This window comes from Panulirus ornatus, chromosome 37, assembly GCF_036320965.1.
Source record: "Panulirus ornatus isolate Po-2019 chromosome 37, ASM3632096v1, whole genome shotgun sequence".
Lineage (NCBI taxonomy): Eukaryota > Metazoa > Arthropoda > Malacostraca > Decapoda > Palinuridae > Panulirus > Panulirus ornatus.
In genome coordinates this window covers 28,838,591-28,856,183 of record NC_092260.1, presented here as the reverse complement: position 1 = coordinate 28,856,183, position 17,593 = coordinate 28,838,591, and the positions used below count along the sequence as shown (strand labels likewise).

The window sequence follows — 17,593 nt, the reverse complement described above, 5'->3', positions numbered from 1 at the left end:
GAATGGTACGTTAATACACAATCTGTTTAGGTTAGGTTTGGTTGGTGAGAAAATGACAAAATGTATTGACAGTAGTTGCAGGAACCCGTACTAGGGTTTTGTGGTTGGTTATATATATATATATATATATATATATATATATATATATATATATATATATATATATATATATATATATTGTCGCTGTCTCCTGCGTTAGCGAGGAAGCGCAAAGAAACAGACGAAAGAATGGCCCAACACACCCACATACACATGCATATACATAAACGCCCACACAGGCACATATACATACCTATACATTTCGACGTATACATACATATACATACACAAACATATACATATATCCACATTTAGTGGCGAACTCCAGAGAAACTTCAGAATCTGGTAACGCAGTTTGAGGAAATGTATGAAGTAGGAAGTTGAGAGTTGAGGTAAAGTAAGGTAGGCGCAGCAGGAGGGGATGAGAGGGAATGGCTAGTGTGCATGTTTGAGTGGGTGGGACATGAATGAGGTACAGTTCTCTCGCCTGGTAGCGCATGTATTAACGGATGAAATCATACGATAGAACAGAGGCGTGCAGTAGAGTGAAAGGAACATATCGCCGTGGTATACTGCAGGCGACGTGCTGCCACTAGATCGAACCCGGGCAAAATGAAGCGGTCATGGTAAAGCAGACAGTTAGTCTATGGGGTTCGGCTATGGATGGTAGGTTCTGTTTTCTCTGTATTATACATTGATATTAGAAGGGATGTGTGCATTATGAGGCTATTTTCGTCTGCTGTTGATGCCAACAACTGTACCCTTCTCGACAGGTCATCATATATATATGAATACACAGGCAGGCGCATATTAACAAGCACACGCGGTATACACAGGTCATCCAGACACACACACTGTTCCATTCCAGGAGGTTAATGCGTAGGATAGGAACCAATCAGAAACTTGTTGGTTCTGGGTTATAGTAACGTGCCCAGCGCGAGGAAACGATACAAAGACACATTTTCCCATAAGGAATCTCATCTTTTATGAGGTAAATTAAAGGAAGTATTGAACTTCACATATTTACTGGTTGCGTTACAGTGTGCAGACTACGAAAACTACCCAAATTACAGAATGTAAACGGTAAATGATTTCAATATAGAAAGCAAAACGAATAAAGTTTTGACGTACAACCACAGAATACAGGACGTACATAGATCTTCTAGGAGATGGACCCATGCAGGAGAGACAGGGAGGTGGGGGGTGCTCTCAGGTAATCTGGTATCTCTATCTCTTCTTTCTTCAACAGAGACCAACGCCTCCCGCTCTGTTAAGGAGAGCGCAAAGTCTGACCAAGACTTTTGAAAGATATCATAGATCAAGACGTAACGTATTAGCAACACTGTCACCATGTTTAACCCAGTGAGGACGACAATGTGAGCACAATTGAGTATGACGTCATAGCTCCTCAAGCACGGAGACTCATCATCGTAATGAAGGGGTCCTCAACGTACTAGTGGGCACACACACACACACACACACACACACACACACACACACACACACACACACACTACAATTCTTCTGTGACACCATTCAGTAATAATACATCTAATTATATGTTGCTCTCCTAACGGTCTTTGCACGTTCCAGTCTAACTCTACCCTTAGGTGTCATACACAGAGCAGGGGTTGACCGAGTCCTGTGTAGCTAGCACTCCCAACCTGGTTCCGTCTCAGGTGGGTTACAGTGATACCTACCTCACTTACAGGAAAAAAATTAAGATATGGCGTTTCCTCACAGGTGGAAACTGGTCCAAGAGCTAAGCTAGACTGTAAGGGACAGTGGTGTACACTTCTTCGAGCTGTTGACTATGGAGTTCTTGAAGCTGTCAAAGGGAGGAGAGATGCGAGGATGGCTGGAGGGAACTGGTCCAACAGTCCTTGCTATAGTATTTTCTCTCTGCTTACGTCGTTGCCTGTGTCTGATGAGCTTTGAGAGTTTCTGCCATCCTCAACCAGTTCATCAAAGCTGAGGGTTTCAAGTACCGTCGACCTGGTCGTCTGAGCCGAGGGCTTCAGCCACCCTCGACCAGGTTATATAAATCCGAGGGCTTCAGCCACCCTCGACCAGGTTATATAAATCCGAGGGCTTCAGCCACCCTCGACCAGGTTATATAAATCCGAGGGCTTCAGACACCCTCGACCAGGTCGTATAAGCTGAAGGTCTCAACCAATGTTGATGATCAGGTCGTGGTTCTAGTGCCCACAGCACCACCCAATAAGAAGAAGAAGCTGCAGAGTCGGTCTCGTATTCCAGATGAACCAACGCGTGCCACAATCTTTGCCTGTTGGTTAATGCCAGAAGATGTAGCCCCAGTAACCGATGTTGAAGACGAAGAAGACGAAAGGCACCATTATCTTAGTGACGAGCACCATCTTCCTCGTCCTCTTCTGGGTGTCCAGCTTGGTGAGTTGGGGTGTAAACTTCTCCTTCGGCTGGACTTTCCACAGCTTCGGGATCGAGGAGGAGGAACTGGTGACCTCGTCCTGGTGGGCCAAGGTGTCCACTATGGCGTGGAATATGATCACCAGGAAGGTGATGCCGATGCAGAAGATGAGCCAGATGTCTACCATCTTGAAGTAGGAGGTCTTGGGCAACGATGCCGACACCTGCCAAGTATAGAATGCCTTAAGAACATCTGTGGCTCTTGTGTTTCTTGGTGATATCACAGACAGGGTATACGTCGACAAGATGTATTTATCGTCGTTGACAATAAACACAGAGGAAGAGTATTTCATATGAAGAGGAAATCATATACAGAAATTAAACGTCCAACTTTCAGTCTATGTTTTTTCCGTGAAATTCAAGAATAAATTAATACACTTACAAGCTCATAACACTACCAGGGATCTAGTTTCCCTCGCATATTAGGAAAACTTAAGATTTCTCTTTGGTTTTAGTTTCTTAAACATATATGCGAGTTGTATGAGAACGTTTCAAATAATGCCTCACAAAACTAATTTACTTGGCTACATGAAGTGTATTCTCCTCAGAATGACAGTCAACTGTGATAATGCAGTTTTACTTTAAGACGATTGAGGCGTCTGAGTGCGGGTGTTGTGTTAAGAATGATCGCTGGCGATAGCGTTTGACGCAATACTCGCTGGGTTTGCGTTCGCTCCTTTGACCTCGACCTCATTCAATGGTCCTTCCCTTTACCTGTACACCAGATGCCTACCATCTGCATCAACCGTCTACCCACACACGCCACAGGTATACGTCCCTTACCTCCTCTTTTGGATCACACACCACCTGTCTACTGTCTGAGTCAGCTGTCTGATCGTTGAAATCCTTTCACGCAAAGATATCAGACACCTGCAGCACCTGTCTGCCAATCACTTGACTTGTATACCACCCACGTCTACAGGACCCCTCTACCATCACAAACACCACCTGTTTACCACCTACACCAACCGTCTACCCACGCACGCCACCTGTCCACCACCTATATCAACCGTCTACCCTCGCACAGCATCTCTCCACCACCTACACCAGCCGTCTACGTACCCATACCACTTGTCCACCACTTACGCCATCTGTCTACCTTTCCAACCCACCTGTGAGAAGAGCGTGGCGATCACCAGCTGCACGGTGAGGGCCGACATCATCCTGACATCGAAGATGGCCGTCCTGAAGAAGAGGGTGGTGTAGCTGACGACGAGGAGGACGAGGGTCGGGGTGTAGATGGTCAAGATGGCGTACCCGTAGCGTCGCTTGAGAGGCACCAGCACCCGAGACTCGCTGAACGTTCCAGTGTTGTCGTGAGTTAGCCTCACCCAGCCGACCTGCGCTGCCGACACCCAAACAATCAACCAACCAGCCGCGGAATTTGGTGGAGATGGGTTGTTGTTGTCGGTGTTATTTCATTAGTTTCTCATGGCAATATTGTGAAAGATGGGTAGCTAAATTTCACAATGTTGTGAAATTATATGGTTCATTTTCAATATTATGAAGTTTTTCTTTTTCTTTATTAAGCAATCAGCCATCAGATCTGAACACTTTATTTCTATAGCAAATAGATAGATGGTTTATTCTTCATATTGTGGAAAGGGTTGGTTTACTCTTAGTAATTAGAAAAACGTGTGGATTATCTTTAAGATTGGGGACACGGTGGTTTAATTTTCATGAAATCTATACGTTAAATTAGTATCCTTACACCTACCTACCTTAACCTAACCTAACCTTCCCGAGTTAAACTGCCTACCGAACATTATGGGTCTCACCAAAGACCACAAATCTCGGTGGTGTTCACCTCCTGCAGACGTGAACACCACGAGCCTTCACCAAACTACACCCTCGATACCACAAGCTTTGACCTGACCACTGAGGCTCAGGACAAAGTCCCTGAAACACTGTGAGGGCACCTTTAACCTGACACTTACAGGTCAGCTTGGAACTTATCAAACCCTCAGTCTTCAAGCGGGGACATGACACAGTAAAAATGCTTTTCACAATGTTTCGGGTGGTGAAAACTGATGATTGTTGGGAAGGAAAGAATAAAACATGAAGAAAGCAAGATGCCTACTTCCTTCAGAAGGAAACATAATGGAAAGAAAAGGAGGAAAAAAAAAAGGTTATTTTTCTCTAAAAATAATATCAAATACCATTACGAAGAACTGCACATGTAAGGCAGACTCGCTCCTGCCATCGGGAAAGATTGTGAACTGAAGGAGCTAATAATGACCTCATACTCCACCAGGAAGGGGCTGGACTTGTACTCCACTGAAGAGTTCTCATGGTCGAACACGAGGAATGACTTGAGCTCGGAGGTGATCCTGAGGTGCATCTCGCACTGCTGGTCGTCGAACGGGTACAGCGCCAGGTCGAAGTTGCACTTGTACACTGTGCCGTACTTCCTCCTGATGGTCAGGGGGTTCGCCTTCCCGCTGTACACCTCAACTGCACAAAGAACACATGTGAAAGCGTTTCTTTTAGTTGTTTTTTGCACAATTAGACGTCAATACAGCGTATATGAATCTTGGCAAAATGCTGTTTTTCGAGAATAAAAATGTCTCCGGGGTAATAATGCACTGGGATATTTACATTACTGTGTGTGTGGGAAATTTTGAATTAGTGATGAATATTGGCAACAGTTACGCTCAGGCTGAGCAGTGACTTTTACTGACGAAGTTAAGGGGTATACCTTCTGCAGGAGCGGCTGGGTCCATGAGGAAGTTTCTGTCCAGCCGGCTAATAAACATGACAACGTCCTCGTCGATGTGGGTGCGGTGGATGTTGTCCGTGTTGATGAAGTTGACTTGGGGGATCCAGAGCTTCCTCACCGTCTTGTTGTGAAGTTTGTTCAGGCTGCTGTTCGCTTTCAGGTTCAGGTATTCGAGTCTGTTGTCGATCCAGCTCATGGCGATTTCATACGCTATTTCCATCGTCATGTCGATCGTCTTCACGGATATGGTCTCCATGGTCACGTTCAGATTGATGGGAAGACTAAGTTCCTCGTCCCCGCTCAGCCTCGGTGGCAGGTGGCGCTGGTAGTCCTGGGGGAAGGCAATCAGCTGGCAGTCGTACTCGTCGCTGTTATCCCGACAGTCGTACTTGAGGTCGCACCGTTGGTGGATCAGGACGCAAGTGCCGTCGTCGCACGTGAAGTGCCCGTGAGGACACGGAGATAGCGTCAGCCTCCGACGCCCGACCGGCTTCTGGCCACACACCGGGTGCTCTAGACGCCACCACCGACGTCCCATTGGATAGTCCGGGACGTTCTCTTCCATCCGAGCGATGGTGAAGTTCCCCACCACGTCCGTCCAAGTCCACTGGTCCTCTTCCCTCTTAATGTGATACTTACCGTACCCAATAAATATAAGTCCACCGATGTCCCTTTGGTAGGCCACGAAGTACACGTTCCGTAGCTCTTGTTCACATATACCAAGGAGGGAAAACCTCTGTTGCTTCGTAAATGTACAAACTGCGCAGCGGATCTGCATCTCGCAGCTGATGTCGGCAACGCCGTAACGACTCAGCGCAGCGCAGTTCTCATAACGCAGACCGTTGGGTTCATACGGAGCCCAGAAGATTTTCTCGACAACTTGGCCATCGTGCGATCTCCACACGCCCTCCTCGGCGATATCGGTAAGCGACATCCAGTAGTTGGCGTGGCAGTTGTCGAAGTCGGGGTAGGTGGCGCGAGACACGTTCTGGAGAGCATGCACGTCCTTGATGCTGTCAGCCCAAGGCAGGTGGGAACCAAGAGCCTCGCATAGGTAGTGGGCCGTCACCTTAGGCACCGACGGGAACCAGAAGTACGACTTGCCGACTTTCTGATTACAGAACTCAGCTAGGGGCAGGTCGTAGGTGGAGACGACCTTCAGCGACCAGCCCGCCTCCCACGAGATGTAGTTACCGACAGGGTTAGTCTTGCACCGCGCGAACTCCCGGATCTCCTCGTCCGTTAGCACCCGGTCCCACACGTTCACCTGTGAAGCCAATCATGTTAGTCTTTCACCACCTCCTGTGCCACTGTAACACCATTCCCTGTCCCAGGGTTTCACCACTCCCTGTGCCAATGTTTCACCACTTCCTGTGCCAGTTTATCACTCTGTGTTAGTTTTTCACCTTTCCATGCTGGTGTTTCACCATTCACTTTGCCAATTTCACCACTCTGTGCTAGTGTTTCACCATTCCATGCGTTGCACTACTTCGTGCAAGTGTTTCACTATTCCCTGTCAGTTTCACCACTCCTTGTGCCAGTGCTTCACCAATCCCTGTGCTGAGTGTAAAGGCTTTAAAGACAAGAAACGTTCAACACACATTTCTTCGAAGCTTAGACCACACTGTACCTAGGATCATTTACAAATGGTACTATAGTGTGCTAAATTGACAGCTTCCACATGAATATGTTACTGGGTTAATGCCTTCAGTATCAACGGTACAACTTCTTGATATGGTAAGATCATTTTACAATTCACGCCTTTACACCGAAGGGTCGTACTGCAGTGCTTAGGGTCGTACTGCCATGGTTAAGGAGCTACGGACAAAAAGAAATCTGTTCTGGATAGAATGAAGTCAGGAAACTCAGCTGACGTTATGTATGCCATGGATCACAAGCATATAACCTCTACACAGTGAGTTTACAAGGACTCAATTATGTTTTATATGGACAACAATCATTACTTTCATTAGTCACTTCAGCGAGTTGGTGCTAGGAACATACGAGCAACGGCCTCATTTGCACACATTCGTCCTTGTGATATATATATATATATATATATATATATATATATATATATATATATATATATATATATATATATTATCCCTGGGGATAGGGGAGAATGAATACTTCCACGTATTCCCTGCGTGTCGTAGAAGGTGACTAAAAGGGGAGGGAGTGGGGGGGAGCTGGAAATCCTTCCCTCTCGTTTTTAATTTTCCAAAAGAAGGATCAGAGAAGGGGGCCAAGTGAGGATATTCCCTCAAAGGCTCAGTCCTCTGTTAACGCTACCTCGATAACGCAGGAATTGGCGAATAGTATAAAAAAAAATACACACACACACACACACACACATATATATATATATATATATATATATATATATATATATATATATATATATATATATATGTGTGTGTGTGTGTGTGTGTGTGTGTGTGTGTGTGTGTGAATTGGTAACATTGTCCAGTCTGGTTGTGGTTTGTTGTTTGGACTCAACTACTAGGGGTCATTACGGCTGTTACTATAATCTTTAACACCACCTTCAGATGTTAAGGATAATTCTAAGACAAAAAATCACTCACTAAAAAATGTGACTCATGTTTGGTTCTGACTAAGCTACTGTCGCTATCAGGTTGGTAAATTGGGCGTCAACTCTCATGCACAAGTTTGATATTAAATTACAAACCGAGTGTATTCAACCCTTCCATTAGCACATTCCAGTACACATGGCCAAACAGCTAATGACCAAACACCACTTAATGGCTCTTATTACTGCAGTTGACTACTTTTACAGAAAGCTGTTAATATACCAGACACGGTGCGTTCCCTCTTATGGTTCCTGAAGCCAAGATATTGGAGGACATGCTGCAGGTGAGTGGTGTTCACATACATTTATGTCAATAAAAGTTTGGGATCGTTTATGTTTTAAAACATTAGCTCTGTTTGTGAACATCAACTCAGGTGTCGATACTGTATACAGTGATAAGAAGCATAAAAAAAATTAGCAAGTAAAAAAGAACCCTGATGAATTATGTCAATTTGTTGGCACAACGATGTTGCAACACAGGTGGTGGGCTTTGCCTTGCATGTACAGACCCGCGGCTCGCTCAGGAGAGGAGCGCCGATCCAAAATCCTCTTCCTTTATCCACGAGTGACTCATGATCGGTGGATCCAGGAAGTCAATAAAGCAGGTTGTCTAATTTACCGAGTTGTGGTCTCTCAGTGAGATATTAACGTGCCTTGTTATCTACTTAAACCAAAATACGGCTGCAAGGAGGCAAACGACTTTACTAAGATAGATCAGGGGCACACATACACACAAAAGAAAAATCTTAGCCATAATAATGATCAACTGACACAAAACCCTCAGACATCCTGACCTGCGCCAAGTCACCGCTGAAACTGTTCCTGGCCTCGAAGTTCTGGCCGAGCCTGGCCCAGTTGCCGTACACAGGACTCAGCAGTGTGAAGTTCATCTGGTTGTTCAGAACACCGTCCAGATGGGTGCTGATCAGGTTCTTCGGGTGATCGTACGTGAAGCAGAGGTGGTGCCACCTGAGCCAGCCGTGGAAACGGTATACGCGTTAATGTTCAAGTTTCGAAAGAAAAAATCTCGATGAAAAAAAAAGGTTAAATTTCGTCCGAGATTTGCATTAGAAAAATATTGCTTACCTCGTCATAATAAACTTTCATATCATTCATTACTTTCTCAGCTAGGCAAACTTTCTTTAGCTTGGTAGAATATATGTTATACGTTAACTAATGTCTTACGGTAAAAGGTTTGGCTGAATGAAATATCGAAAATACTGTTGTTAGATAGACAGACAGATAGATAGATAGATATAGATAGATAGATAAATAGATAGAAATAATCGCGAATGTTCATCACACACACGCAAACACCGGAATGTACTCATATAACAGATCATGTGAGTATGGGGAATAAGAAAGGCTTTAATGAAGAACGATCAAACTTTCATTCTAAGTGTGCTGAACAGGTGTTGCACATTCTGTAACAAGAGTGATATTATCAAATACACGGCAGATATTCACCGACGAGGAAGCTACAGCTGATTTCATCGCCAAGAAATTATTGCATTAGCTTTACCTGCAAGAATGACCTTGAGTCAGTTCCCTGAGCAGACATAATCAAACTAACCTAATTAATTTAATCACACGAGTGTTTCGAGATAAGACGCTATCAGCCCTTATCGTTCCTCTGCCGCCATACCAATGCCTCCCACCCCAACCCCAACCACTCACCTGGGAACCTTATTCACCCACCATTCACCTTATGACTCAAACCACCACCCACGTACCACATCTGCCCATCAACGCTCACCTGTGGACATCACCTGTCCTTTTCGAGTCACCTACCCGTCGATGCTTACCTGAAAACTACGAGCTGCTCCCAGCACTCATTTGAAGACTTAACCAGCACCTTAACACTCACCTGACAACCTGACCAGCACCTCAAACTCACACGTCGATCCACAAGCACCTAATGACCTAACCCACACTTCAGCACTCACATGAGGACCTTACCAGCACCTCATCTACTCACCTGAAGGCCCACAATTCTTTCTTCAACAGCTGGTACAACCAAGCATTGTTCATGACGAACCTGACCCTTTCCACCAGCACCTCTGAAAGAAAGGAGAGAAAACGATGATAATCGTGAATACACCAACACTCTCCTTTGCCACCTATAAAGATTAGTTGAGCAAATACATTGTTCAGAGTATCTGAGAAGAAATATATGTATATTATGATAAGTACAGAAGGACGAGGAAAATTATATTAGAATCCGTAACAAAGCTACCGACATTTCTGAGGGAGAATCTATGCTTCCCACGATCATGCTGATCCGCATATGACTATATATCTCATTTTTACAAAAAAAAGTATATAAATGATGTAGTCACAAGCAAGAGAAAGGCTCATGAACACCACTAGAAATGATGCAACAGCAAACTATTACCATCTTATTATTATCGGAAATACATATGCTCAAATTGCCAATGAAGTTGATCGTCTCTGTGTTATATCGACAAATCGAAGAAACACACTAGTGCATCAAAGCCTGTGTGATGGATGGCGTGTCCGGGTTCTACTCCAGTACCCACAAGCACCTATGACACATCAACGCCATCAACGAAGAATGTATGCAAGTCACCCTCGCTGTGACCGTAAGAGGCAGTATGACACCAAACACACTAGCACCGCTGTACGTTAAGCTACAAAGCGACAAACGACTTGACCGTGTGTGTATGTATGTTCGTGTTGAGATTTATGCCTCATTCACTACTTATTTCAACCGCAGATAGTTTATGGCGCTTGTTGAAAACGAAGTTTTTAATATCTTTTGCATCACTGAGTTTTATAATTCCCAGTTTGTTTGTTTTTTGTTTTTGTTTTTTTGTAAGCTGAATATGATACTTATGGTAATAATCAAAGATTACTCATCGTCATTTAAGAAAACCGTCACGATCATGAAGTATATACAAATGTATTGGGAAAAAATAAGGTGTCTCTGTATCAAATGAAAGTTTCGTAACTTAAATTATTTGGGAAGGAACGGCATTCACATTATCCGACACCTACTACCAAATAGTCAAATGTGATGGCAATTTTAAACACGTGTCCTGTTTACAAATATGACACCACCAATGTTGTAAGTAATGACTGAATATTCTTATGCTATGCATGTGACGAGAGAAATTTTCTGGTGTATTACATGAATAACTCAAAAGGAGCACCAGTCAGTGAGAGTGAAACAGTGAAGTAGGATTATATGTATAAAACTGATCAGATTTAACATAAATGAAAATAATAAACCTTGGTGTAGAATAATGCATGTAAAAACAGAACTGATATATATCTATATCTGCTGAAATTGTGAAAGTGGAAAAACTCCAGCATTGCTTGAGAAATAATCTATTTCAGTTCAACTTAACTGTAGCTGCAAAAGACTCGGTTTCGGCTTACATATCGATAAGGCTGAAGGAAAAAAATCTCCGAACAACGGAATGGGTGTGACTAGGACTGTTGATTCATTGTTAACTTTAACTTTGTAATTTGATAATCATAATCGGTGGTCTATGTAATTACGCTGTGTGTTTACGGGGGCGAGTTTTACACTCGTTGACCCATCTCATAACTTTGTATGAATGTACTATGTCTTTACTATTACGTGTACACACGTACAAATGTATCGCAACCTAAGCCAGATACCCGTCTATCTTCCAGCCCCGAAGGGAGGACGAATAGCTTGGTTGGGTATGGTCCATATGCTACGCCTAGGATTCGAACCCATGCGGGACACACCCCGGGAGGAATTGTGCCGGCTCAAAATCAGCAAAGTCAACCACTTCACCACGAGAACCGTGAGTGAGTCTTTCTTCTTGTGTATGTGTGCGTGTTTAAATCTTCATCCGTGGGGAAAGGAGAGAGAGAGAGAGAGAGAGAGAGAGAGAGAGAGAGAGAGAGAGAGAGAGAGAGAGAGAGAGAGAGAGTTGAAGATCACTTAATAAACTTAGTTCATGAAACATGGTTTGTATACGACAGACTACAAAGTACGTTCGCGTTAGACCAAATCAATCATTTCCCTGGGCCTTTACCTCTTGACTTGGCCGTCACGCCGTAATAAAGAACTTCAAACGGTGTTACACATTTATTACCTCCAACAATTAATAATATTTGGCACCAGCCTGAAGGACGTGGTTAGATATTGCTAGTTGAGAAGCATGTCACCTAAACTGGGCCAGGCAGTTGGTTGTCGGGAGACAATGATGCAAAGGTTATAGAAATACATTAACCTAAGAATGCAATGATAAATCCTGAAAATAATATGATGCATTAGCATGAGATTGCAATGATACATTGGCTACTACCAGAATTATGGTGAGTTTCGGGATACACCGAACAAGGAATGAAATAACAGCTACTGATAAAATTCATGGGGTATGGGAATGTACTGACCTAAATTACAATGATACACTAGCTATATTCACGGGGTATAATACATTAGTCTTGAATTATACCGATGCAATATCTAGAGAGAGATTCACAGGTTGTGAGGATACACTGGCCTAAGAATGTACAGTAAAGCAGCAACTAGCAATCATTGCGTGCTTAGCTAAGGCCACAGGAACCGAGAAATATACCGATGCAAAAACATGATAGTCCTGGAAAGTCTGGTTGTATTACTATAGTGATAAAGAAAATTCCGGTAGATTTCTGAAGTGTAACGTCACATTAGCGTAAGACTAAAAATGAAACATTCATACTCTGCGAGGATACATCTACTAAAAATATAGTAACACTGTACTCTCTGATATTGATCTGTAATGTAGGGATTTGTTACCCTTAGGATGAAATAATACTATTGCTTCTGACAGATCTATTATGTAAACATACACTACCCTAGGAAAATAATGACACAACAGCTGAAGATATATTCTAAATTTCTATATACGTCCACAATGACAAGAGAAAATGTAAAACCTTGATCGTCGCAGCCATCTCGTATGATTACACATATCATGCAGACTTTCCCAAGATCAGTAATACTTGTCATGCTAACCAATAATAAGCTCAAACTGTAACTAGGAAAATACTATTCAATGAAACGTATTTTTAGTACAAAAGAACGGTCAACGTCAAAGGTTCAATATATTACCTAATCATCTCCTTGACTCACATTTCAATAATAATTGTGCCCTACCTGGTAGAAGGAATTAATGTAAGCAAATGAACCATAGAAGGTCCACTTTTTTCAGTGAAAGCAAAGTGGTGAATAACAAGATATATTTCTAGAAGTGGTTGAATGCACAAACAATACAGGTGTTCATTACTGACATTTCAAACTATATCATAAAAAAAAAACCAAGATAATTCTATACCCCCATGTATTACAAGAGAAGTAACCACAATTTTTTTGCAATGAAAAATAAACTATGCCTTCAGAAACCTTTATTCTTCATTCACTTAAAGTCAGATTGTCATTCTCCGACTTAATTTTTATCTATATATCTCCAGTCAAAGAATGCACATGATGTTTCTCTGGGTCTTACATATTTCCTAGCTGTTGCCAAACCCTGAACGTGACATTGCCAGCCACTCACCTCCTAGCAACATGTTCTCCAGATTGAGTTCGGTGTCGTGCAGTTGGAAGAAGACTGCGCGAGTGTGGAGGAAGAAGATCTGGAACCTGGCGCAGAGGGTGAGTGAGTGCATCTCCCTGTCACGGACCAGCTCGCCCTCGTACACCGCCACTGAGTCCGGGATTGCCACCCCATCCTCTTGGAATCGTAACACCAACACTGTCTCCACATCCTCTGACACACACACACAAACCACTTACATTAATCATGATATCAAAATGGTTTTAACAGCTAGGTAAAAGAAATATTAAACAAATGAAAAAACTCAATCTCTTTACGAAAAGTCTGTCGCCAGTATTTATTGCGAAAGGCGCATGGTTGTGTTGTTTGCTGCACTTGTTATACTCACATTGAGACCCTTTTAACAAGGATCCTAAATGCACATTTACTCTTGAATATCATTTTACTGGTCGGAGGAGCAAAAACCACTTGCTGGATTTTGATCGGATGGTCAATATTTGCATGGGTGACGGATTAATTATAAAAAGATGTGTCGATCATTTTCTGTGGAGGGACTGGATCTGGTGTTTGTCCAGTGTCCAGAACCATGTGTTGTTATTTGCTTTGATTATTGCCCTATGCCATGTGTCCCCTCCGAGACTTACTACAGTACATGACTATCACTCACACTTGACGCACAGTGGGGATGTCTGCTGTACTACCGTAAACACGATTGTGCGATATTCCACTAAAATCACGACTGTGCGTTTTACCTAAGCTGTACAAAACACTATTAACCCTTGACCACGACGGTGAGAACCTTAGATATGACAGCTTAACATTAGACTTGACCCTTAAAGTTAAATGGGAAAAAAAAATCTGGTTCTTGCTATACTTGCCGTAGTTTAGGATTTTGACAAAGGTATAGAGTCGCTTCCATTTATTTTCTATTTCTTCGATTCAAATGGCTGACTGATGGTTTTATCACCACGTTCATTGTTGTTCCATATCTGAATAGCTATCATAGCGTCCTTTCGAACGCGAACTTGTTTCAGTCCGATCCAATACATAAAAACCGATATGCGCAATTTTCACACACTTCCCTACTTTGCATTAGGGTTATATCCAAGGAACCACATTTACACCGTTATTGTCCATACATCGACTGGCCACGCACAATAAACAGCACTCAGCACAAAGCAATAAAACATACCATTCAGTTACCAGTGCATGTCTCCGACCTTGTTCATAAAAAGTCACTTTATAAATCAACACTCACCAATGATGCAATTAAGGGAGCAACTACGTCGAAATAACCATTCACTTAGTAGATGCATCAAACATGGGCAATATCCGTACTTAACGAGTCCTGTAATGGTACCCATAAACTTAAAACTAAAAGCTTTGTATAATTTGTTCAGCCGTGTAGACTCATGTTTAATTTTTCCATGTATTCTCCGCATGTCGTACAAGGCAACTAAAGGGGGCGGGAGCGGGGGAAGGGGGCCGGAAACCCTCCCCTTCTTGTATTTCAGTTTCTAAAAGAGGAAACAGTAGTCAAGCGGAGAGTGCTCATCCTCCTCGAAGGCTCAGACTGGGGTGTCTGAATGTGTGTGGATGTAACCAAGATGAGAGGAAAGGAGAGATAGGTAATGTGCTTGACGAAAGAAACCTGGATGTTCTGGCTCTGAGTGAAACGAAGCTCAATGGTAAAGGGGAAAAATGGTTTGGAAACATCTTGGGAGTAAATCATATATATATATATATATATATATATATATATATATATATATATATATATATATATATATATATATATATATATATATATATATCATACATATTCGCCATTTCCCGCATCAGCGAGGTAGCGTTAAGAACAGAGGACTGAGCCTTAGAGGGAAAATCCTCACTTGGCCACCTTCTCTATTCCTTCTTTTGCAAAAGTAAAAACTGGAGGGAGGATTTCCAGCCCCCCGCTCCCTCCCCTTTTAGTCGCCTTTTACGACACGCAGGGAATACGTGGGAAGCACTCTTTCTCCCCTAGCGTCCTAGCTACGTCTTTTCGTTGTATATTAACTGATTTATATTTCTTGTATCTCCCCTGATGATGTGATTTTTACACGAAAGTGCACTTGGGAAGTTATCGTGTTTCATTTTCCCCGTGGATTCATAGGAATATATATATATATATATATATATATATATATATATATATATATATATATATATATATATATATATATACATACGATGTGCATGTATGTATATATTTGTGTATATGAGTGGATGGGTCTTTCTTCGTTTCTTGACGCTACCTCCCTGACGTTGGAAACGGCGATCAAGTATCATAATAAAGATATAATAATAATGATGATTATATAATAATGATAATAAATCATAATAATGATAATGATAACGATAATTACAATAATATATGCAGCATGGTTAAACCTACCAGGGAAAGGAAAATCCCCGCTGTCATAGCTCAAGCCATCACTGCTCCACAGAAACCCCACCACCGCGTTAAGGCCCATGTAGATCGGGGGGGTTGTTATACAGGAGGATCGTTACGCTAACCACTGCATTACAATGGTTGTACATGTGTGTGTGTGTGTGTGTGTCTACCAGTGTCCACACAGCAGGTTTGGAAGCCACAGTTATCACGTCACGTTCACTCACTACCCAAATGAACTCCAGTGTCTCCAGGGTGATAATATCACATTACCACCGTCTTGCCGCATGACTAAGCCACAGCAACGAGCACAGCAGCATCATGATACAGCATCATACCAAAGTGATGATGATGATATGATGGCTGTTGGGATCATCAGTATGTACAGTTGTCTGAAGGTGGCAGGAAACCAATGGCACCAGCGAGTTCGTATTAGGGATAGTCTCGGTAGCTTACGGAAAGAGAATATACCTAGGTACTTCCGTGGCAGGAGAATATACCTGGGAAGCTTCTGGCAGGAGAAATACATTTCGCAGCTTGCCGCTGATGCAAAGTCACTAAGGTTTATAAATTTTACATTCAAGCAAGTCCTTAATGATCTAACTTAATTCACTTTTTTCAGATACTTTACGCGTTCCGTTTATTCTACATGACATACTAACCTTGCATCCTTGGGTTAAAGCAACCATAGACCAGAAGATAATCACCACCACATCAAAATAACTTTTAGTTCAATGCATCTCTATAATAATTAGAATATGACTTAAAACTCGACAGACATTTTTCTAGCAAATACTTCTCACAAACACCAAGTGACGGACGCGGAGAGTACACAGAAAATTCAAAACGCTGTTATGATAGCAAAAAGTTTTATATGAGGCCCACTGTACGGACAACTTACTCCCCATAAATTACAAATAGGTGACTGTAAGAAAGTAATTACAAGAGTTTATGAGTACTCACTAGTGGCCAGGATCAGCAGCATACACCATGCTTTTATCAACTTCATGGTAGCGTCTCTGGTGTTGTCCTGTTCGCTGCGACTTCCCCAAAACAGGCCCTTGGATGCTGACTTTATCCTTCCGACCCTCTGGCCTGTTAGTTGAAAATGGTTCCCCAGGTGATGACTTCGCTGTGATGGCCTGAAACAAGTCCCAGATGCTTTTTGTTCGTTGTGAATCCCTGGAGATGGTCCCCAGGGGCTAATCTGTACGTTATAACGTAGGCCCGCAGATGCTGGCTTTATTCACTGTGACGCTGCCATACCTTCAAAAGATTTCATTTTCTTCACTGCCACGTTCTGGAACTGGAGATTGCGTCGTCGTAAACAGGTCTCCCAGCTTTGTTGTGCCCCTTTGAACCAGATCTTTTGGCTCTAGTTTATTAGCTGTGATGCTCTAAAAGGGGTCCAATGGTCTGGATAGTTAGCTACGACTCACTGAACCAGAGCCCTTGATGCTGCTCAAGTCACTCAGAATAGCCTCACCAGGCCCCCTTCTCTGTTCCCTCTTATGGAAAATTAAAAAAAAAAAAAAAAACCGAGAGGGGAGGATTTCCAGCCACCCGCTCCCTCCCCTTTTAGTCGCCTTCTACGACACGCAGGGAATAAATGGGAAGTATTCTTTCTCCCCTAACCCCAGGGATAATATATATACATATAGATATATATATATATATATATATATATATATATATATATATATATATATATATATATATATATATATATATATATATATAAGTGAAAAAGAAAACCATCTTTTATCAGTAATTTTCAAGTGAATTTGATGCGAAACAAATTCTGAACCCATCATTATCCA

The 17,593-nt window shown here is 42.5% G+C and overlaps 1 protein-coding gene and 1 long non-coding RNA gene across 2 annotated transcripts; one reads left to right on the top strand and one right to left on the bottom strand.

Moving 5' to 3' along the window:
• Positions 1-450: 450 nt before the first annotated feature.
• On the bottom strand, positions 451-17,282 carry LOC139760657 (uncharacterized). Its single transcript, XM_071684113.1, has 8 exons — positions 16,737-17,282; positions 13,340-13,552; positions 9,778-9,859; positions 8,594-8,768; positions 5,186-6,473; positions 4,727-4,941; positions 3,600-3,827; positions 451-2,651 (listed from the first exon to the last, which is right to left on the bottom strand). Exons 1-8 carry the CDS (start codon positions 16,780-16,782, stop codon positions 2,334-2,336), a joined length of 2,565 nt encoding a protein of 854 aa, XP_071540214.1. The 5' UTR covers positions 16,783-17,282; the 3' UTR covers positions 451-2,333.
• LOC139760658 (uncharacterized) lies at positions 7,664-13,484 on the top strand. The gene is made up of 3 exons (XR_011715379.1): positions 7,664-8,083; positions 11,463-11,599; positions 13,362-13,484. It is a non-coding gene; the product is annotated as an uncharacterized lncRNA (long non-coding RNA).
• Positions 17,283-17,593: the final 311 nt, after the last annotated feature.